The 23,386-nt window shown below is 39.7% G+C and overlaps 1 protein-coding gene across 6 annotated transcripts; it reads left to right on the forward strand.

The window, feature by feature from the left end:
* Positions 1–274: 274 nt before the first annotated feature.
* Positions 275–22,826, forward strand: LOC122883931 (helicase with zinc finger domain 2-like). Of its 6 annotated transcripts, none has more exons than XM_044213080.1 (20): positions 276–431; positions 1,795–3,405; positions 5,197–5,380; positions 6,087–6,194; positions 7,948–8,462; positions 8,559–9,197; positions 9,396–10,194; positions 10,351–10,426; positions 10,597–13,990; positions 14,155–14,240; positions 14,405–14,530; positions 14,612–14,767; positions 14,866–15,010; positions 15,099–15,215; positions 17,882–18,074; positions 19,461–19,607; positions 19,776–19,985; positions 20,132–20,288; positions 20,828–20,995; positions 21,090–22,826. In XM_044213080.1, the coding sequence occupies exons 2-20, from the start codon at positions 2,054–2,056 to the stop codon at positions 21,200–21,202; spliced, it is 8,685 nt and encodes a 2,894-aa protein (XP_044069015.1). In that variant the 5' UTR covers positions 276–431; positions 1,795–2,053; the 3' UTR covers positions 21,203–22,826. The 6 variants fall into 6 exon arrangements, 5 of the variants coding, with proteins under 5 accessions (XP_044069044.1, XP_044069015.1, XP_044069058.1 ...); XM_044213099.1 differs by having other exon boundaries at positions 349–548; XM_044213089.1 differs by having other exon boundaries at positions 349–517.
* The last annotated feature ends 560 nt before the right edge of the window (positions 22,827–23,386 follow it).

The following is a 23,386-nucleotide window of genomic DNA, read 5'->3' on the forward strand; positions in this document are numbered from 1 at the left end:
AGAAAAATAATGTCCCACATTGTATGATGGATCTGGTGTTTCATGTTCTTATATCCCGGTGGGGACTTTAACCTGAATGCATACTAACCCATGGGGACTTGGGTCACAAGCATGCTCTCTCTATAGCCTCCACCCTCCTCACACACACACACACACACACACACGCACACACACACACGGACGCACACACACAGACTACTTTTTGAGGGTTAAGACTTAGTTTGTGTAATGTGCTTGTGTGTGTGTGTGTGTGTGTGGAGGGTGGGGGCTATAGAGAGCGCATGCCTATCATGCCAAGCTGACGCAAAATATGGGAAACGAAACTTAAGTCAGGTTGTTCCTGGTCATCACTCCACATAAAAGTCCGTGAGAGTCGAGAGGCTGCAGATGTGCTCCGGCTCAGGGATGGGTTGCCTTCACTCCTGAGACGGGTGAGTGCACACGGTTCTGCTGCTCAAACCGGATTGACGTTGTTGATCAGTCTCACGTTAGCTTCAAATATCATCGAGGACCTCAGGTAGTCTCCGCATATTACACCCTTTATGGCGGTAATTACTGTTGTTGTTATTGTCACAGTTATTAGGCTACTATCATTAGTAGCAGTAGTTGTAGCAATATTGTCGAAATAGTAAACTTGACTTGGCAGTTTTGAACATGGGTGTAGAATTTTATTTTGACAATAATAGTTGAATTTTGAATGTCTTTAATTGTTGTTGAAATGTTGGGGACATGTAGCTTACTATAACAAATTCTACAGTTTAAACCTACTTATATTATAATATTATTATATTACTTATTACTTATAATATTATTCCCTGGTAATTTGAGCCATTTGTGCCATTGACTTCATTCTCTGTGTTGGTCCCTGTGGTTGCTCATGACATTGTATTGAAAAATGTGCAACTGCGCCATCTAGTGGATTTAGGATGCAAGCTGGTCTCGAACTGCTTAAAAAAAAATCTGTAGTCATTTAGGATTCTTAGGATGAATTCAGCTGTGACCATGGTCGTTCATGTCAGCAGAGTTATATTAGAATGACAACATCTTGTGAACCCCGAATTTGATTTTCTTTGGGGCTTTTCTGTGAAAACGGAGTTGGTGACATACAGTAAGTCCTCCCTGTTTCTGATTAGGGCCAACTGTTTGTTGGAGTGCTGTTTTAGAATTTTGAAAGCAGAAAGATTTCCATAGTCACACTGACCCTGTTTATACCTGGCTTTAACATGGGATCTGTACATAGATCATATCCATGCAAGGTGTGAATGCATGCAGAATGCATTGTGATAACATCGTGCAGACCACATCTAGAGGTCTGGGTCTGGCTTGCACTATGATCAGATCTTAGATCACATTGTTAAGAAAAATCTGCCCAGCAAGTTGAAAGGTCACTTGACTCTGACAGTAGCTAGCAAGTCTTCCCTTGCAAGAAGTCATTTAAAAATGAATGACGTCTGTCCATGACATTGCTTCCCTTCACCTTCACCTCCCTAAAGAACTGCCTAATTTGTATACTGAATCCCATCACAATGCAGGCAGAACTGAGGTAATGTGAATGCTTATTAATGCCAGGTGTAAATGCAATGACAAGTGGACTGAATGTCATCATCCAGTTAATGTATCCAGATACAGATCATATGTTAATACCAGGTGTACCTGAGGCCATGTTGTCTTAAGCAACAGGTGGCCAGAGCAACAAGCACACACAAAAATATTATGACTCTTAATGGCTTTCTGAATTGAATATATTGAGCACACTATTTATCATGCTGTCTTCTCTACTGTTTTCTTTTTCAGACACATTCAAGCAAAGTTGGACATTTCTCAGACTTTGGCACTCAGCTTGCCATAGATAATGTCGACAAGTATATCCAACCTGTGAGAGATTCCTTTGTTAGAGACTTAGTTGATCAGACTAAATCTGGATCTATTGTGACTAACTGCAACCAGAAAACGTAACACATAGTCCAACACTGAGCACATTCCTACATTCTGCAGGCCCATTACACGATTTCCTGCATTCAGTTGCTGACTTCAGCATTATGAATGTATCACAATGTCAGCCAGTGGGTCCAAACTGGCTGCTCTTTTATCAACACATGACCTCAAACTTGTATGTACTCAGTGCTCTGTTGAGGAGAAAGAAATTACATATACGTTAAAATCAGTCCAACACCAGTGTGCTCGCAATCTTCTGCTCTGCAAAGCCAAAGGTGGCAGCAAATGGAGGCCTGTCTCTAGACGGCCCATGTTTCCAAATCCGAGTAAATATGACGTATGTTGCTTCTTTGTGGAGGGCTCTGGTTGCACATACCACAAGAACCGGTGCACCTTTGCCAGAAGCGATGAGGAAGCTGCCGTGTGGACATTTGAAAAGTGTCACAGATTAGACCATGCGCTTCTCTGTCAACTTATAGCTCAGTCTGAGAGAGGATCTGATCAGCCTGACAACTCTGAACCTCTGGCTGACCTCTTGGAAACTCTAGATTTGAAGGCTGTGTGTGATCTGTGTTCTGTCAAGGAGAAGGAAATAACATACACAGTTCAATCAGTTAGTCACGAGTGCAGTAGAAATCTGCTTTTAGCCAAAGCCAAAGCCTCAAAGCAATGGAGGCCTGTCTCTGAGCGGCCTACATGCGGACATTTTGGTCAAAATGTTCTTTACCAAAAGTGTAACTTCTTTGTTGAAGGCTCTGGATGTACACTGCACGGACAGGAATGCACTTATGCCAGAAGCTATGAAGAAGCCACTGTATGGAACTATGTTAGAGACAAAAAAATTGATAAAGACAAGTTAATCAGACTTGTAACTGAGTCTGAGTCTATTTCGATAACACCAGAACATGCAGCTGAAAGCATACTCCAACAGTTTTCAGGTGAATTCATCGAGCTGTGTAAAGACTGCTTTCATGAGCGTCCACAAAAACTGACAACCAAAAGGTGGAATGCCACTTGCTCCGCAGATACAGCGCACACCTGGGACCCAGTCTTAGTTTATCACTTATCGGAGAATAGTGGAAAGCACATCTACAGCCAGGTGCGCCCTCTTCCCCAGAACTGTCAGTTTAAGTACTGCAGTCATGTCAGGCAAGGCAAACCCTGTTGGCATGAGGCCGGCCACTGCAAGTCTGCCCAGAGCGAGGTGGAGATGGCCGTGTGGAAAGCGGAGCACAGCGGGCTCTCCGTTCAGCCTCATCTCCTTCAGCTGAGCCGGCGGGAGCAGACGGAGTGCAGACCGGTCACCATGTACTGCAAAGTTTGCCTCCTGGTCCTGTCCTCCCCAGAGAGCTTCTACAGGCACTGCTCCTCTTTGGAGCATGCCCAGTTACTCTCCGAGGACACCACCACCAAGTGGAGAGGACGACAGCCTCCCCACAACTGCCGAGCTGGGTTTTGGCTGTGTGAGAGGTAAACAACACTACTCCCTTTTACATGTTTTACAACCATACTGTTGATTCATGTAGGTTCTTTATCATGGCTTTGTCTCACTGTGGTGGGCAATCCTAAAACACCAAGAACTTAACCCATTTATTTTACCACCAAATGCCTTACATTACCAGAATTGCATATAGTTGTATGGGGCTCTCCCACTTTTTCTGTTTTATCCTGTTTAAATGATAAGGCTAGTGATATTCTGTATTTTTATTGTTGTCAACAACAAATAGGTTGCATTCATTGTTGGTTTTACAATAAGAAAAACATAAAACATTGCCAGACTTATTCTTTAAAGAGCAATGTTGTGTCCCTACTCCACATTACACACTAATCGTAACCAGGTTTTGAGTATTTAGTGTGTTCACATTGTAAAATAATGAAATTAAGAACATTCACTCAAAGATGCCAGCATGCATACTAAATTCAGGAGGAGCCACTCACAGCTTGAAGTAAATTCAAAATAATAGTGTAAGTTAAATTTTTTTTCAAAGAACTCAAATCCCAGCACAGAAAGAGGTGTATTGCATTTCAGTGTTGTCCAGCAGAGAGCAGCGTAGACCTGCCAATGCTAAATGCAAAGCATTCTCACTAGTTGTCATGAGCAGGTGAGAGGGAGTGGTCTTAGCCTGCATTCCAGTCAAAGTTGGAATTTCACAGTTGAAATTTCCGACTTCCGACCTCAAAGCATTCCAGGTGCACGACGTCAAACGTAAACAAAAAACATGGCTGACCGTAACAAACTGATGTTTCTTTGGCAAGTGTACACACAATTGAACTCTCAGCAGTGCAGCCTCAGAGGAGGATACAACAACGCATGAACAAACACCATTATACATATATATTTACGGCACTTTTACACTTGGAACGTATCTAAATATTCCATTCACTAGCCTAATACAATACTGTAGTCTACAAATACATCCTACCCCCCCCCCCATTGATTGAAATGTAGTCTAATGTGCGCTTCCATGGGTGCTGCCATTGTTGTGTGACATCAGACAACTGCTTCTTCATGAAGTCGGAGTAGATGTATTTGCCCCGAGTTCACAAGTAGGATCTCCATTGTCCTTTTTCTAGTAGGAGGTCAGAAATTTTCCAGTTCCAAGTTGTCTGGAACGCAGCATTATTTGATAGGGAGAGGCACTGTCCATGCCAAAATGAAAATCAACTGTCCAATCACAGCTTGGGCGTGTGACCATGGGCAAAGCTTAGTTGCTTATGCAAGACAGACAGCCTTTCACATTAAAACACTTTCCTGTGGGCTAGCCGGCCGGAGAGCCACTACCACTGACTGAACATTTAGTTGCTTTTGTGATTGTAATTTACATAAATGTAATTAGATATACAGTAAACAGTAGCAGGCCTGCAGTCTGTTTTAGCTTCCAGAAAACTGTTTTAATGTCTGTCATGTCATAATGAAAAACAATTCATTCTGTTATTAAAGACAAAAAGCAAAATAATTGTCCTTTTAACATCTGTTTTTGATGTAATTGTGACACAATAAAACACATACACAAAAAGGAAATGCATATGTATTTCACTTTCTTTGTTTGATTTTGATTTTAATTCAGGCATTTTAAATCTTCCATAATAAGGGAGCTCCAAATCACCTCCAAAAACAAACAACAAAAGTAGTATAAATCTAAATGAGTTTAAATGTTCTGAGAAACATTTTGATGTCTTGTTATTGTTCTTACTGTTATTACTGCAGTTTGATTGACATATTCTTTGTATTGTACTGTTAAAATTGCCATTTCATCCTAGACCACAAACGTGCGAGTACGGCATCAACTGCCCAAAAGCTCATTCTGCAGAAGAACTGCAGGAATGGATGATGCGTGCTGCAGAAGAGAAGGAGATCAGACATAACATTGGAGCCCAGGGTCTTATGTGCTATAATGAAAGGCTCTTGGAGGAATACAAACACAGCAGTAATGAAGTGCACATTGTGAGTATGAGGCACTAACCTTTTGTGTCATTATTTTCTAATTCTGTTGAGGATTGTTTACATGTCAGGATGTGCCGGTTCTCAGTTGACTGAGAGGACACCATGTTCTCAGAGTCTTTCAATCCAGCCTTTATCGCCCACGCACCCTTCCAGTCGTTCTCAAGGTTATAGCAAACTTTAGCACTCCCCTAAAGAAAAAACTGTTGTGCTGTCAGACCTGAAAAGACACACACAAAGAAGACAATACATAAATGGAAAAACAAGAATAGAATATTATTCCATCAAGTGCTAAGTGAACAAATACATGCTGATGTTTGTGTGATTTTGCTTCATTTGATAAACTACAGTAGAGATACAGATGCCTGGCTGGATGTGGACCTAGTGTATTGTGGGTACATATTGGTCTACCAGAGACACTAATCTCTGGGTATTATTTAAGAATAGTGATGTCTGCTTCCCAAAGACTCGCAATGCTCCCTTAATTTTTTTTTTTTTTTTACTTTATCACATTTCATCGAATACAGACGTATCAAAAACTAGATATCATTTGAGTATAACAAATAATTATACATGTGTATAACTCGGCTAAACTTGACTAAATACATGTTTGTTTTTAAATATTACTGACAGTTGAATCAATGTATTCTTCAGTTTCTCGCCATCCTAAATCACAGTATTTTAATTCACTATTTCAAACGTTGAACAGATATCAGAACAAACTGATGATGTCAGCATTTCTTGTGATGAGGATTTAACTGTGGAGTGTGAACAGATCAATACAACACTGCAATGGAACTTCCAAGTTGAAACAGAGGTAAGATTTTTACAATAGGGGATGAAAGTTGGATACTTTTCCTGTGTCAAATGCTAAAAAGTCTAGCTGCTGAATATCTAATTTCAAACATGTTCATACAGGCACAGCAGCGCTGCCTGTGTGCTTGGCCACACATTTCACATTTCCAGTAGATAGGGACCAGTGTTGCCAAATTGGACTGACAAAAAGTAGCCCAATCAAAGCCCAGAGCCCACCCAATCGTTATAAAAGTAGCCCAATTTTTAATTTACATGTAGGAAAGTTATTTATATAAGTGTGTCTGTATATATACAGTACTGTGTGTGTGTGTGTGTGTGTGTGTATATATTTTTTTCTTCTACCTTGTGTGTATATATATATGCATATATGAGAAAGAAGAAAAATACCATATCCTATCACCTCTATTTAAAATACGTCTTTTAGGTAATATTACATTAATCGTTAAACGTTTTCACTCATATGAACAGATGTAAGCATTTACATGAAGTCTTTTATCGCAGTTATGACAGAATAATAATTGGAATAGGTCAAAGTTTCAACCTAGTGGTAAGAAACATGACATTTGGTTTTGTTGGTCCGGGCCCTTGCTGCATGTCATCCTCTATCTCTCTCCCCTGCCTTTCCTGTCTCTCTCTACTATCTCAAAAAAAAAAGCAGAAACGCCAAAAAAATAAAAATAAATTCTGATGCGATACTCCAAATAATCACATGAATTATATAGTACCTAAGCCTCATTGATCAATCACTGTGGTTGTGATCAGTTTAATCAAGGTAAAAATAGGTTCAATTGTGCAAGAAAGACAAGTAGTCAAGAACAGCCAACGTAATGTAGAGAGAGAGACTAAGTGAGCTGTAGTTTTTTTCTGTGCTAATTTTCCTCAAGGGGCTTTACAATCTGTACAGCATGCAACACCCTGTGTTCTTAGAGCCTCGATTCAGATGAAGTTTTAAATTTGGATTTAAAAGCCTCAATGGAGTCAAATTGTCTGATGTCAGCAGGGAGGTTATTCCAAAGGAAGGGGCAGAATAGGAAAAGGCTCTGCAGCCAGCTGACTTCTTAACTCTGGGGACAGACAGGAGCCCTGTATTCTGAGAGAGGAGAGCACGGGATGGAATATAAGATTTAAGGAGATTAGACAGCTATGAAGTGGCGTGCCCATTTAGAATTTCATCATCAATCATCAAAAGCCTGATCTGAAATGCATAGGGAGCCAATGAAGGGAATCTAAAATGTAATCTGTAATATGGTCAAATCTAGTTTTAGTTAAAATTCTAGCTGCAGCATTCAGAACCATTTGAAGACTTTTAGTAGCCAACTAGCAGGCCTGACAACAAAACGTTTCAATAATCAAGTCTGGATCTGGAAAATGATCCAAATGAGCTGAGGCAGGATAGCAAGCAAGACACATCATACACCCAGGTAACAGGTGTCAGCTAGGTAACAGGTAAACAGAGAATACACTCAGGCAGAAATGGCTGGACTGAGGCACAAAGGCAAAGTGCATTATGGATACCAGCAGCACAACATGTTGAAAAATGGGCATGCAATGGGCTGGCATGAGTGATATAACTGAGAAAGACAGAATGGCCTGTTAATGTTAAAAGTTAAATGCTGTGTTTAACCATTGGCCTAGTTACTCTGTGTTCTGTTTCTCTTCTTAGTGTCAGTGTAGTGTTCACACAATCTTAAACTTAAAAAATTCTTTCATGTCCCAGAAATGTTTTGTCAATTGCCACTTTTCTGTACATACAGAGACAGCTTGTGCACGTGGCGCTGCTGAAACAAGAACCAGGAGCTTCATTCACCCTTGGTGACACCAGTTCTGTGGCCTGCATCTACTCCTCAGGTGAACACTTTCTCAGTGAAGACATGACCTATAACATCACTGTGTCTTTCACATCCATCAACCCAGGCCTGTACGAACAGTGGTTAGTGCTAGATTTTGACATGAGACCAGTGCTCCTGAAGAAACTCAGAGTAAGAGTAGGCCAGCTGTCATTGGATGACACTGAACAAACAACTGTGAACTGTGGAGCTACCTTTAAAAGTGTTGAGCGTTGGCATAGAGGGAACAGGGTTATCATCCCATGTTTGTCCAGGACAGAAGAACAGGAGGAGCTGTTAAAGGAGTACAAGCCTCCTCAGATTAGCTTTCTGTATAAACCCTGCTACAACAGCCAAACACCTCTGAATAATGAGAACTACAAAGAAAGAATGCACCACTTCCTGTACAATGAGGAACGGGCAGAGGACCAGGTTGTTTCAAGGTAAGATGCTCATTTTTATCCTTTGTCTTTTTACAATGTTTGATATTTGCATATATTTATAAAACAATACCTAAGCTTTTTTCTTATTTACTTTAGACTAAATGTTTCTGGAGAAATTACAACATTGGATACGTTGAACAGTACAAAGTTTGGCATGATGATGGCTCCTCAGGGAGGACTGTTCTGCGCTGTCTCGATTCCTTGTAATCTCACACCAGACACCCCCGAGGGACTGGCACTAAAACGAAGCATCAAGTCTGGCCTGATAGCCCCTTTATCTTCAAGTGGTCGAAACTCCAAGGTCTACGAAGCCACCATTCTGCAAGACAAAACAAGTGAGAACAAAATGTATTTGCAACTGTCTAAAAAATGTTGCTCTGATCTTACACTCAAAAGCAATGAATCGTATCAAATGGAAGTGCAGTTTCAGCTGAACCGCCAAAGCTTCTGCACCATGCACAAGGCAGTAGACCTCCTTCCTGATACAAAAAGAGTGCTACCAGACCTTAAACACTGTGAAGTTCCTGTGAATAACATCCACTATGAGAAGCTGAATACAAAGCAGCAGTCAGCAATTGACTTTATCACAGGGAATTGCAATGTCCAAAAGTTTGTGGCACCACTCCTCATTTATGGACCATTTGGAACTGGGAAAACATTCACCCTTGCTACAGCAGCCAGAGAGCTTTGTAAGCAGCCTCACAACAAAGTGCTAATTTGCACACACACCAACAGGTAATGCATACAATTGAAAATGTGTTTAATGAAATATAAATATTTATACATATTGACATGTCAAGTAATTTTTTTAAACTCTTGTGTTACTTTCAAAGTGTTAATCTAGGCTAAGCTCTTTGCTCTAAGATGTACTGCTGTAAATAGGTTTTACTATAACACCAACATGTACTTTTGTCCTTGACATTTTATTTTCAGCTCTGCAGATCTGTACGTCAGAGATCACTTCCATCCATTCATCAACAAGAAAAATGATGGAATGAGGCCACTTCGAATAAAAGCAAACAAACAAGGGGGTGCTTTGTCTGCCACAGATGAGATTACTTTGGAATACTGTTTTCTTTCGGAAGATGGACAGTATTTTCTACCACCTTCAAAAGCCGCCCTAGATTGCCACAAAATAGTCATAACCACCACAACAATGGCCAGACATTTTCATGACCTAAAGCTCCCAGAGGGATACTTCACCCACATTCTAATTGACGAAGCCTCTCAGATGCTAGAATGTGAAGCCTTGATGGCCCTTGGTCTTGCTGGGCCAAACACCAGAGTTGTTTTGGCTGGAGATCACATGCAAATGGGACCCAAGCTTTTCTCAGTTGATGATCATCACCGTTCAAATCACACACTCCTTAATCGCTTGTTCCACTACTATCAAGGCCAAAACTGTAATGCTGCTCAGAACAGTAGAATCATTTTCAGCGACAACTACCGCTCAACCAAAGAAATTGTGGAGTTTGTGTCGACCCATTTCTACGTTGGTAAAAATGATGTTATCAAAGCTACTGGAAATATTCCTGCTCCTGCAAATGGCCATGCCCTAAAGTTTCACCATGTTAGGGGAGAGTGTCTCTTGGAAACAGTGTCTATGTCTTGGTATAACCAAGAAGAGGTTGCCAAAGTAGTTGAAGCAGTGAAAGAGATTATCGAACACTGGCCATTGACCTGGGGGACCAAGGACCAAAGCTCAATCTGCGTTCTTTCGGAGGGATTTCAGGTAAATTAAAGCTGTTTAGTTGTCACAAGACTGAAACAAATATATTAATTATATCAATCATACAGATAAGATTTCTGCATGAATGTATTAGTACTGTCATTGTTAGATATGGTCAGAGTTGTAATAGTTTCATTATCTCAATTGTTTGATTCATAGGTTCGGCAAATTAGGAAAGCGCTTTCGAGAAGAAGCCTTGCTGAAGTCCATGTTGAGAATCTTGCAAATGTGCAAGGTAATTTTAATTTTGCTTTAAGAACTCCTGCATGATTATCCCATTATGTTAGACATAAAGGATGGCTAAATTCAAACTGTGCACCTGTCTGACTATTCAAACATATTTTTATTATCTTTCATATATATTTGTTATTTTACATACTAAACATTATCTTCATGTGTTAACAGGTAAACAGTTCAGGGCAGTCATAATGACAGCTGTGCAAACACGTGACAGCCTAAAAACGTCTCACCTGCCTGGTCTGGAGCTGTTCAATGATGTCCGTGTGTTAAACACTGCGATGACTAGGGCTCAGTCCCACGTGGTTGTGGTTGGAGATGCTGCTGCCCTCTGTTGCTTTGGGAAATGCTCAGGAGTCTGGAAGAGCTACATAGACCACTGCATCAGCAACAACAATGTTGCACCACAGCATTTCACCAAAGATTTCTTCGAAAAAGATGTTATGGAAACTGCAAGATTTCAAAAGTCTGAACATGTGGATGAGAGCAACACTCTTAGTGATGCAATTCTTCAAGAGTTGAAAGATGAATATGAACAGCTGAAAACAGAATATAGTTCAGATGAAGACAATTTGGAATTTGAAAACGTCACTCACCACAAGTCAAGATCATCATACAATATCACTGATGTTGACACAGACCTTGTGGAATTATGCAAAAAACAACCAGAGATGTACATGCATGGAACGTTGGTCAGGGAGTCATATAACACAGGTTATGTCATACCATTTCATAACCCCACCAGATGTATAAGCATTAAGGGAAGAGCAAACCTGGGTAAGGTCTTCACTGGAGACGAAGTGGTCTTACAAACAGCAAGGGTGGTCAGCATCACCAAGGAAGCTGAATCAGCCCGTGTACTTGTGTGCCTGCTTGAGGATGAGGATTACAGCAAACAGAAATCTGAAGACAAATTTGTTAAAAGGATGATGATGCCCATTACAAAATCTGCGCCCAAAGTACGCATACTGATCAGCAAGAAAAGACGTAACTTCATTCCAATATGGGAGCAAATTAATGGAGAGTGGACGACTGTAGCATATGAACATCTTGATGAAAAGCTCAAAGAGAACAATGTATTTGTGGTGCAAGTGATTGGCTGGAAAGAAAATTGTTCTTTTCCACTAGGGAACGTCATAGATATTATTCCAGTCGGAAGATCTTTGGTTGATGGACAAAGGGTCCTGAATGAAGAATTCAAAGTTGCACCCAACACATGTACATCAGATGAGGGTTTCTCCTGGGCAGATGAAGACAGGACACACAGACAGGACATGCGTAAGGTATTCACTTTCACTGTTGATCCAGTAGGAGCAAAAGACTTGGATGATGCCATCAGTATCAGGGAAATTGGAGACCAATATGAGTTGGGAATCCATATTACAGATGTGGCAAGCTTTGTGAGTCCAGGTGGTAAATTAGATGAGGACACAAAACAACGTGGTACTACATATTACTGCAGTGGGGAAAACCCCATTCATATGTTCCCCCAAAAATTGAGCACTGGACTCTTCAGTCTTTTGCCAGATCAAGATCGCAGGGTGGTTTCATTAATGTTCAAAGTAAACAAGCAAACAAATGAGATCGTTGGAAAGCCTAAATTCCAGCTGTCACTGATCAAGTCTAATAAGCAGTTGTCTTACGAAGAGGCAGAGAACATAATCTCCAAAAGATATGGAAAGAGACCTAAATTTGACACAGAGGAAGACTGTGTCACAGTGGCTTATTTATTTGCAAAAGCTCAGAGGAAGATTAGACTTGTGGATTGGGCTTATTCTCAACCTGATGATAAGAGAGTGCCTGGAAAGCGCAAAGCCAATCTGATGATTGAGGAGCTGAGTGTGTTATTCAATACACTTGCATCTGAGACTTTGATTGATTCAGAAAAAACCAGGTACTATACACCCCTTCGCTGTCAGGCAAAACCAGATCCTGAAAAGATAGATGAATTCAAGGAGAAATGCGGAGAATTAATACCACTGTCTTTTCATGTGCGGCACAAAGTTGACTATGATGAACAATCCCCAAACTGCGAAAACTTTCACATACTCACAGAAGTCTGGAAAGCTATCCAGTCAGCTGCCAGAACAGATGATATAGACCAAATGGTGGACCTGATTGCTGCAGATGACATCCACCCTCTGCTCCAGCCAGTCATTGATCAGTTCAGAAGGTGCTCTAGTAAAGCTTATGTCATCCGTTCCAACTCCTCTCCCAAAGCAGAGGTTGGCCATTATTCTCTAAGCGTAAGATCTTATACACAAGCTTCCTCACCGATAAGGCGGTACATGGACATCATCTTGCAGAGACTTTTGCACTCCGTCATATGTAACAGGGATGTCCAGTACACGTTTACACAGATTTCGAGTTTGTGCAACCAATTTGAGCACAACCTCAAGCATGCCAAAGAGTATGAACAAAAGGGTGAGCAGATCTCCTATGCTGTGAGCATGAAAAAACAAAGTACTGCAAAGCTAGCCTTTGTTGTTTGTGTAGATCCCAACAGAGACAGTTTTGCAGTCTCATTTCCTTTTAACAAGAACATATTTGCAGAGAGTTTATCAATTATGTATAAAGATTTACAATTGTGGGACCAACCATTTAATAATGAAGCAAATCACTGCATTCTGAAATGGAAAAGGCGGATCTACGCAGTTGACACCATGCAAATCCACCAAGAGCTGAAAATGCCAGACTGTGGTCCTTGCATTGAGCTTCCACTGAAAGTATGGAAAGCCACTGTTGATGCAGTTGACAAAGAAAACTTGGATCATGCAAAGTCTCTCATAATGGACGCTAATACAAAGCAACTGGAAAAACTAAATGTTCTGCCACAATCATCTGAGATGCCTCATTCCAAGACTAACACATGTACCTCCGTGGAGAAAAAGGTACAAAGGGAGCATGAGGTTGACATCAACCTCCAGTTACAGACAGGTGACACCCTTCAGATCCAAATGACATCAGAGGTAAAAAGAGGTTATCTCATGCCTGCTGTTCAGTTGGTGCGCATTAAACCAAAGTTTGAGATTTGTGTGGACCATGTCCACAGCCCTATCACATGCTTCTCCAGATGTGCAGATCATCCATCAAGGATTTTTTATAGTGACACTGAGGAGTATGTACGGATCTGGAAACCATTGTGTGAGATGGAATCTGCCACCACTGCTGTCGATGAAAGTGACAGTATAGTCATCGAGAACCTGTTGGTAAACTTCAATCAAGAGCAGGAAGGCACGCTAACAGGAACCTTCTTCTTACCTCTGGCATGGATCAATGAATGGGCCATTGAATGTAACCTTTCAAAGTGCTTACTATGCATACGGAGAAGAGGTTTGAAGTTGACTGACCTGGAACATTCTGCATTGATGGATCCAAGAGAGTTCACATGGGTGGCTCATGGTGTCACAAGAAAAGTAGAAGAATGTAAAAACCCTCCAAATGAAGGAAGTAAAGTGGAGTTCTATGTCAATCACCTGCCAATGGAGACCATTCCTGACTGTATCTTTCAGAAAAACACTTGTTTTACAGTTGAAATAATCCCAAAGCTCGTGTCTGACATGTAAGTGTAGTTCCCTTTGACCTTACCAATGTAACATTGTTTATAGTTTTACTTTTCACACTTTTTCCCCCTTATATTTTTCTTGCAATGACATTGAGGTTATATGTTGATAATTTAGACTTTAGATTGAACTGCTGACATACAGTTTTATAATTTTTTTGTAGCCGGAAAGAAAATGCTGTGGTCAGCATTACATCTGCATGTGAGCTTGTCAAGACTATAGCACTTGGACAACACATTCCAAAAGAGGGTATGTCCATTAGTCAGCAGTAAATAGTTACATAGATTTTAACTATTTCTATCTGTGTCACACATGAAATTGAACACACATTGTACATGCCTGTAGTATCTTTTAAATTTGATTCAATTTTTTCTTTTGTTTGCAAAAAACAATTTGTCATTTTGTCTTTGCAGTAAAAGCAGTGTGGCACATCACGAGGAAAGAACTACCAAATGTACTGCCAGAGTTTAACCAGAGTCAGCGTCTTGCTGTGGATAAAGCTCTAAATAATAACTTCACACTTATACAGGGACCACCTGGTAAGAGCTGGAACTTGTATTTACCCTGATGCTTCATATTTTCTGCAAAAGTTTAAGCCATTTTTCCCATTTGTGTCTTAGGAACTGGAAAGACAGTAGTAGGTGTGTACATAATGTACCGTTTCTTTGAGCTGAACTCAAAGAACCAAAGGAAATTTGATGACCCAAAGGATGAGAACAAGAAACAAGTTATTCTCTACTGTGGCCCATCCAACAAGTCTGTTGATGTTGTTGCAGGCAAGTTATTTTGTGTCTCTGCTAAAAATTCAACTGCATTTCTTTCTGTAACTTTAATCCATATTGTGTTGTGTGTGTGTTTTACTCTTGTAACACAGAGTACCTTTTGAGGTTTGGGGACAGGCTAAAGCCCCTCCGGTTCTACAGCCAACAAGTGGAGATGCTTGATTACCCTTATCCAGACTGCACCCTTCAGTTTTCCCAGAGGACACTCCGCCAAGAACGTGCCAAACAAGAGCTCAGGTATTGTAATCACACCAGTTGATGACACTCAGTTTTGAGTTTTTTTCTTAATTATTAACTAGCACTGACATATTTTACTTGGTTTTAGGAGCATCACTTTGCATCATCGAATGCGACAGGACCAAAACCCCTACTCAGGTCAAATAAAAGATTTTGACCAACGCATTCGAGTTCAAGAAAAGCTGACTTCTGAAGAGGTGAAAGAGTAAGTTCAGATGCACTATTGGTTTAACTAAATTTAAAATTGCATGAAAATGATCAAAAGTTATCCATTAGTCAGTAAAAAGTGGGGATAGTCACAAGGTTTTGCTAAAAGCAGTCACACCAGATATAGATTTTTTTTTTAATGTTTTTTAATCAAATATTATAGCAGCAATCATGTCTGACTTGTTTGATACATGTGACAGCAGTTTTTCATGTAGGATAACTTGCCATGTGAACAGATATTGTACATATTGTACTTACAAGGCGTTGTTATTCTTCATTGCATTATGGAAGTTTAACATTGGTCCAAACTGTAAAAAGCCTCTGTTGCCATCCAACAGTTTCAGTTTCTGCCATCTGGTACCATCCTCAGACTTATCGATTCAAATACTCCTTTATATCTCCCTCCTAAACTCTAGGAGGAAAAGGTAGTTATTTGCATATGTGTGCTAAATGTATGCATCAGGGGCAGCAAAAGCCAATGTATGGCATGGTGACATGACTTCACAGAAATACTCAGTGACGATGAGCTCTGACCTCTTATACTGTAGGTCCATAATATGAATATGGCCCGTCAGTGAATGCGAGTGTCAGTAATTGAACTTGTTTGTTCCTCCATGAGTTTTGACAGCGTGTTATGGAAGCATTTTGCCCAGCTGATTTAGATTTAGATGGGTTCGAATCCCCCTCAGGTCGTTAGGCAAGACCCTTCACGCTACTGCCTACCTCATGATGATGAGTGACAATGAAATACATGAGATGCCGGCTCACACGTCGCCTGGTCAAACAAGGTCAGGTGTTGGGGAACCAGAGGACGAGATGCGATAACAAGGCTCTGTTGGAATGCTACTACTACAGAGGGGTTACATGCAAAGGATGTGGGATGAATGGTGGCAAATGTGGCATATACCAAGGAGATGCTCTGTCCCCACTGCTGTTCTGCATAGGTCTGAATCCCCTCAGCCAAATAATCAACAAGACTGGCTATGGATACCGACTCAGGAATGGGGCCACCATCAGTCATCTCCTCTACATGGATGACATCAAGCTATATGCTAAGAGCGAGCGGAACATCGACTCACTGATCCACACCACCAGGATCTACAGCTCTGACATTACAGCGAAGCAACTAGTAGCTCAGTGTTTCAACATCCACAAGCAACTTGAGATTGACGAGATACAACACAAATGCTACGGCAAGGGGGAACCAGGACAACAGGTCAGATTGGGTAAGAAGCCCCAAGTGCAATCACGCTGAACGAGGCAGCAACTGACCTGAAAGATAAGATCATGGTGAGAATGAATGCAAGGCAACCCCGATGCCAATTACAACAGCTAAGTGAAGTACCATCAGAAAGTCTCCTAGAAGATGTGAATGCAGCATTGAGTGCGATCCCTACCACAACCATCACCGAAACCAATGAGCTGATATACACTTCAGCAGCAGTGATCCTCGAGATGCTTGGCTATAAGAGCAACCATGAGAAACAGTACCCACCATGGAAATGAAGGCTGGAGGCTAAAATCAAGGAGGCACAGAGAGAAGTGAGCCAACTGACAGACAGCTGCCTAAAGAGGTACACAAGAGAGAGTGAAGCCAGAAGAATGAAGCAACTCAACCTGCGAAAGTGTATGCTCAATGGCAGGGTAATAATAGCAGAGCAGACCCACCAAGGCTGGAAACTGAACAGTACTGGAAAAGTATATGGGAGAGGATATATATATAAAAAATATGGATATATATATACATATATATGTGTTAGACCTTGTTTTTTAGATCTATCTATCTATCTATCTATCTATCTATCTATCTATCTATCTATCTATCTATCTATCTATCTATCCACAATTAGTGAATTACTGCCCACAGCACTGACTAGTGGTTTTCAGGGACATCTCTTGCAACAAACTGAAAAAAAGTGACTGTATGAGTTTCGTCTAATTTCCTTTTGATCATTATTCTATGCAGAATATGGAACAAGGTTATGATAGGGATGAGCTTGTTACAGTATGTTGACTCACCATTTCAAGACATAGTGGTGTCCAATGAGACTGTCTCATTACTCTGTGAGAGACAGTCCTAGAGTCCCTCTTTAACAGAGGTGGGGAAGTTAACCAGACATACAAAACAACCAGTTAGTCTTCAGCCTTGTCTTTTCTCATGTAAATCCAAGACATACAGTTTGAAAACACTTCCAATAAAGCATAAATCTAACCTTTGTGTCGCTTGTCGAAGTTTGTTTTCGAGCGTGGAAGAGAAAAGACTTCAAAGATGAAAACTAACTGTTTTGTTTGGCAAATGTACTTCTGGTTAATCTCTGTTAAAGAGCAGTGCACACTGCTTCCCAGTGTTTTTCTGTGGGACCTTCTGGGACTCCTACACAGTGGATGAGGCAGTCCCAAACGGGGCTAGGTTGGACACCCCTATGTCTTGAAATTGTGAGTGAACATACTGTAACAATCTCATCCATAGGACCATATCATAACCTTGTTCTTTATTCTGTCATATAATAATATGTCTAATATGTTTGCATACCAAAATCCTGTAAAAAAAAAAAAAAAAAAAAAAAAAAGTAGAAAAGAGTAAGTAAGCCATTTTAAGACATCAGTTTGAATATGAAGAACTTTATTCGCAGTCCTAACTGTATGGATTGTTTTTCCTCCTAGATACAAAAAACTTCTCAGAGATGCTCGGACACATGAGCTTGAACAGCACGACATCATACTGTGCACATGTACGGAGTCTTCCACCCCGGGTTTGACTAAGACAATCAGCGCACGTCAGATCCTAATTGATGAATGTGCAATGGCAACTGAACCACAGGCCTTGATTCCCTTAGTCTGCAACAAACCAGAAAAGGTGTGCTTTTCATTTAACAAACAGTATCCTGCTATTGGTTTCCATTAACACTGCCCTTAATGTGTTTGTATCATAATGATGAATGTTCTTTGTGCCTTGATTCATGAAAATACTGCCCTTAGTTTCCAAAGTGATGCATTTTAATGTCAGAATATTTTTGCATTAGCCTAATCCTAATCAAACATGTAATGATTTTATTTCACATTATGAATTGTAACACTGGTATGGAATGTGACAATGACATCATGACAACTTCTAGCAGCAACAAAGTAGTGAATCAGAGAAATAAAACGTAATTTTCTGATTGTTTCATGACGGTCATGTTTTAAAACACAATTAAACATGGCCACTGCGGGAAGGAGCCACATTGTCGGATTTTGTGTGAATGCAGCCCAAGCAAAGTGTTGCCAACTCTCGCAAGACAAATAAGCAACCGCAGCTTCAAAAACAAGCCCAAAACAAGCCCAATATTAATATAGCCTGTTACGGCGTCATATTAAAATCAAACCACTCAGAGTTTGAAAAGCAAAAACAGATTTTATTTATATTAGCTTTGGTGGTTACTCTTGTATTTTAGGGTGATGCTGACAACATTATCCAGTAATGATTATAATTTACATTGACAGAATATGTGATTGTTGGATTACTCACAAAGCGTGATGTAATCTGATTACATTTAGTCTGTATAGCCAGGCAGGAAATAAAACGCCTGTAACAATGCTGATTTAAATTTAAAAAGGAAAACTAAGAAGAATTATTTTTTTTATAGATGATAAAAGAAGTTAATGGAGCACATCTCCATCAATAAATCTGAGTAGTCAATATTATTTGATATAAATTAAATGCAAATCACCACCGATAATGTCTGGATAATGCATTTATTCTAAAATGAAAGATGTTTAAATTTAATTAGAAACAACAAACCTATAAACTACTGTATTAATGTATTGTTTAATTACAAAGGGTACGAGAGAGCAAAATCAAAATTCATAAGAACGGTGCACTCTAAAAATAAAACTATAAACCGCAAAAGTAACTGCAAAAAACCAGATAGGTAAGGCTACAACATGATTGACATGACAGGGAGGAGGGGCAGGATAGGTCCACGTGGGGATTTGTGGAAAGGCAAATTACACTACACTAAAACTGCAAACCGTGATTTTTGCATAAGTGACTTTTTAAAAAAAAAAAGAACCCCAAAGTTGTGTATTAAAAGCGGACTTGGCAACTCTGGCCGAGGCGTACGCTTCGTTCTGTCATTTGTACATCTTGCTGCCTTTAAATTATAGGAGTTTGGGGCACTGGTTGCCTCATTGCTTCGTGAAGCTCACTTGATGTTAGTCGAGTTATAATAATCACTCTAATGCCTTACAATATCCCTTTCAGATTGTTTTGATCGGTGACCACAAACAGTTACGACCCATCGTGAAGAATGAGCGTGTGAGGAAGCTGGGGATGGCCAAGTCTCTGTTTGAGCGCTACTATATGATACACAAGAAGAGGACAGTGATGCTGGACACCCAGTACAGAATGGTGAGAACATTTAATATACACTATATACACACGTATAGTGTTTTTTATATTTATTATACAGTAAATTGTATATTTCTGTACATATGTATTTACTGTAGTAATATTGTTTTGCCCCGTCTGTTTAGTGTCTTAAATTAATCAACAACTATCAATTATGTACCTTCATAGCATAAGGACATATGCGAGTTCCCATCCCAAGAATATTATGAGGGACAGCTGAAAACTGGGGTGGAGCAGCCGAGCAGTGTCCTGCGTGTTGAAAACAAGATAATGCCAATCGTTTTTGGGGACATCAAAGGAAAGACCATCAGACTGATTGTCAGCACAGCCAAGGGCAACGAGAACTCTAAAGCAAACAAGGAAGAGAGAAATAAAGTGGTACTGTATTGGGCACCCTTGCTTGTTGATTTTAAACTAATTTTAAAATATAGGGGTAAAGGTTGCTATAGAGTTATTAACCTGGTAGTACTCAGTGACATCATTTACTATCGCTTTTCACTGGTTTTGGTTTGGTTCTTTTGCAGGTTGACATTGCTGAAAACCTAGTGAAGATTGCCAAAATCGAGCAGCAAAGTATTGTGATTCTGTCGCCCTATAATGCCCAAGTATCAGAAATCAGAGATAAGCTGAAGAAGAAGAAAATGGATCAAATCACTGTTACCACAATCACCAAAAGCCAAGGTGACTGTGTACCTCTCTGCTACCTTAGGACTGAAATTAAAGTAGCTACACCACAGTGGAAAATATTCTGAAGAATTGCTCCTCTCAAAGTATTAAAGTTAAAATATTATGTAATGTTATGTAATGTACATGTAACCAGTGTTTTAATGTTGTAGCTTGACCCAGTGGTGTTGGTTCTCAGAACTTTCTGTCCTGCTGGGTAAACCAGCAGTGTGTCAGATTTTATGACCATATCTCACATTTTGAATATAAAATCATAATCTGTAAAGTAGTCAATACAGATAAATGTTGTGAAATAAAAAGAATATTTCAAATGTAGTAGCTCACAGAAATACTTGAGTAAACTGTCAAGTCTACTTTCTGCTCCAATTGATGTAGTCTGATTTTCTGATGATATAGACAATTTTTCTAGACATGTCAATGACAATCCCATGACTCAATCTGGTATTTCAGTGCAGATCAGAAGAAATTAAAGAAAAACCTCCACCTTGTTGTTTAGCGATGGCTCATCATGTGACATGCAACATTTTGTCTTCTAGGAAGTGAATGGCGTTACGTCATTATATCTACAGTGTGCTCTCTGCCAAGTGAAGAGATTGAGAGGGAACCAGTAGGAGCTTGGCTGTCCAAACATCTGGGCTTTGTGGGCGATCCCAACCAGATAAATGTGGGCATCACCAGGGCCAAGGAGGGACTGTGCATCATTGGTAAGCTACTGCAGCTCATGTCTTATTTCTGCCTACGCTTAAGGGTCAAAGCTCCTAGCTTCAAATGCCTCAAATGTTTTTTCTCCTTTCAAAGGGAACCAAGAGTTGCTCAGCTGCAGTAGAGCTTGGAAAAAGCTCCTGGACCACTACACGCGTCACAATGCAGTGACAGATGCAGACAAGATTTCAGTGTGTTGTGCCACATAGCTGATCTCCTCTGTCCTTTTTAGGAGATTTGAGTTCTACGAGCAGCAGATCTGAGCTCATACATTTGTGCAACAGCACGACTTCATGAAACAAGTTTATATTTTTTCATTAATTCTGTGATGTCGCAGTAACTTTTGATGTATTCTTTTTACAGTTTTATAGCAGATTTTGGGGTTTTTGATATTGTATTTGACAGTTTTTGTTGTGTTCTGACAGAGTTCAGCTCTTGCTATTTTTATCTTTTCATTCATTTTTAGGTTTAGTTGAAATATAGAGAATTACCACTGTATGAAATCAGTGAGGCATGTTCGTTTTACTAATGAATGAGTCAGCATTTGTTTTTATTGCAGGACAGCTGGCCTTAACACTTAAGCTGCCTGTGATGTCGCAGTAACTTTTTATGTATTCATTTTACAGTTTTATAGCAGATTTTGGGGTTTTTGATATTGTATTTGACAGTTTTTGTTGTGTTCTGATTTACATATACCTTTTTCTTTAATATGTATGCATCTGTAAATAGGAAATTCTACAACTTCTATGTCAACTGTAGAATACATTTTTTTTGTTAGATGTGCTCATTTAAATTGCAAACCTTCAGGTTCAAAGACTAAATAGTCTGTTGTGTTTTGTTTTTTGTATTTTTAATTTGTGTTACTATAATTTAAAATACTGTATTTGAGAACAGTTGTAGGCTACAATAAATAGCTAATCTTAACTGTGGACAGCTGACAGAAGAGTTTTTTACAGTTTTATAGCAGATTTTGGGGTTTTTGATATTGTATTTGACAGTTTTTGTTGTGTTCTGACAGAGTTCAGCTCTTGCTATTTTTATCTTTTCATTCATTTTTAGGTTTAGTTGAAATATAGAGAATTACCACAGTATGAAATCAGTGAGGCATGTTCGTTTTACTAATGAATGAGTCAGCATTTGTTTTTATTGCAGGACAGCTGGCCTTAACTGCCTCACCAGTCAGGTTTTTTTATGTTTGACTTCTCATATTTTTTTTGATACCTTTTTAAATGTATGTTCAGAGATGAACTTTGGTTACGGGAATGTAGGGCTGCACGATATGGTTAAAAAAAAAAAATGAAATCATATTGCTATTATTTTGACAGATATGATTCACGATTTGTGGGAATGATCATTTTTGCATAACAATTTTCATTTTCACTGAAAAACTATTAAAATCATGATGATGTGACATTTGTTGGGTCTTTACCAAACAAACATGTTTTCTTATGTCTGAGAACACAATTTGTTGGCCAGGGCTTCTCTGCAGCCCTACAGCACTTCATTATAACGCTGTTTTGTCACACATTTTACCTTTATCAAAAGATTACGGCTTCTGCAATTTGGATATTGCACTTGGCCACATTGCGATTTCAATAAAATTTCAATAAATTGTGCAGCCCTATGGAAATGTTATTAAAACATTTTCTATTGTGTGAAATTTTCATTGTTAAGCCTTACTACATTCAGTGATTTTAGTAAATGTGGTACAAATGTACAAAATATTAAAATTGATTTATTCATGGCTTTGTCTTGACCCGGTAAAATGGAATTTATGGGATTTTCATAGCATTCAGAAATAAATGTAAATAAAAGTGTAGGTATGGGATTGAAGCCGAGTTGCTTATTGTCTTCAGATACACACTTGTTTGCCTAAAACAGACAAATGGCACCTCCATCAATGTGCTGCAAAGAATGTCATCCCAAGTATAAGGTGTTTTGCCTTTCAGACTAGTGGCAGATAATAGCGGTAAACTGGTGACGAGGACTGACAAACAGCGGACTCACTGCCGACAACAGGCAGATTCACACATCGAGCGTACCTTTTTTCAGTTCTATTTCATACGTGCTCTGCCCTCTAACAGGCTTCACTATTGGTTTACCCTCCAAGGCAGTGCCTCAGCACCCTGAAAAAGATCTTTACACTCAGAGAAAAGTACTGGATCGTCACAATAGTTACTAAAATCTAAAACGAAATGAATAAATGATAAACATAACGAGTAATACTAAATTATTTTTCACACCACCTTCTCACCATTTCACATCTTCTTATCAGCACTATGGCCGACACCAAGCAGTGCCTCATCTGTGCTGCGTCCATGCCCCTCCTGGACTACCACAAGTTGTGCTTCCTCTGCCTGGGTCATTGTTACCTGGCAGCTACTGTGAGAGGC

The sequence above is a fragment of the Siniperca chuatsi genome, linkage group LG2, assembly GCF_020085105.1.
Source record: "Siniperca chuatsi isolate FFG_IHB_CAS linkage group LG2, ASM2008510v1, whole genome shotgun sequence".
In the NCBI taxonomy this organism is placed as follows: Eukaryota; Metazoa; Chordata; class Actinopteri; order Centrarchiformes; family Sinipercidae; genus Siniperca; species Siniperca chuatsi.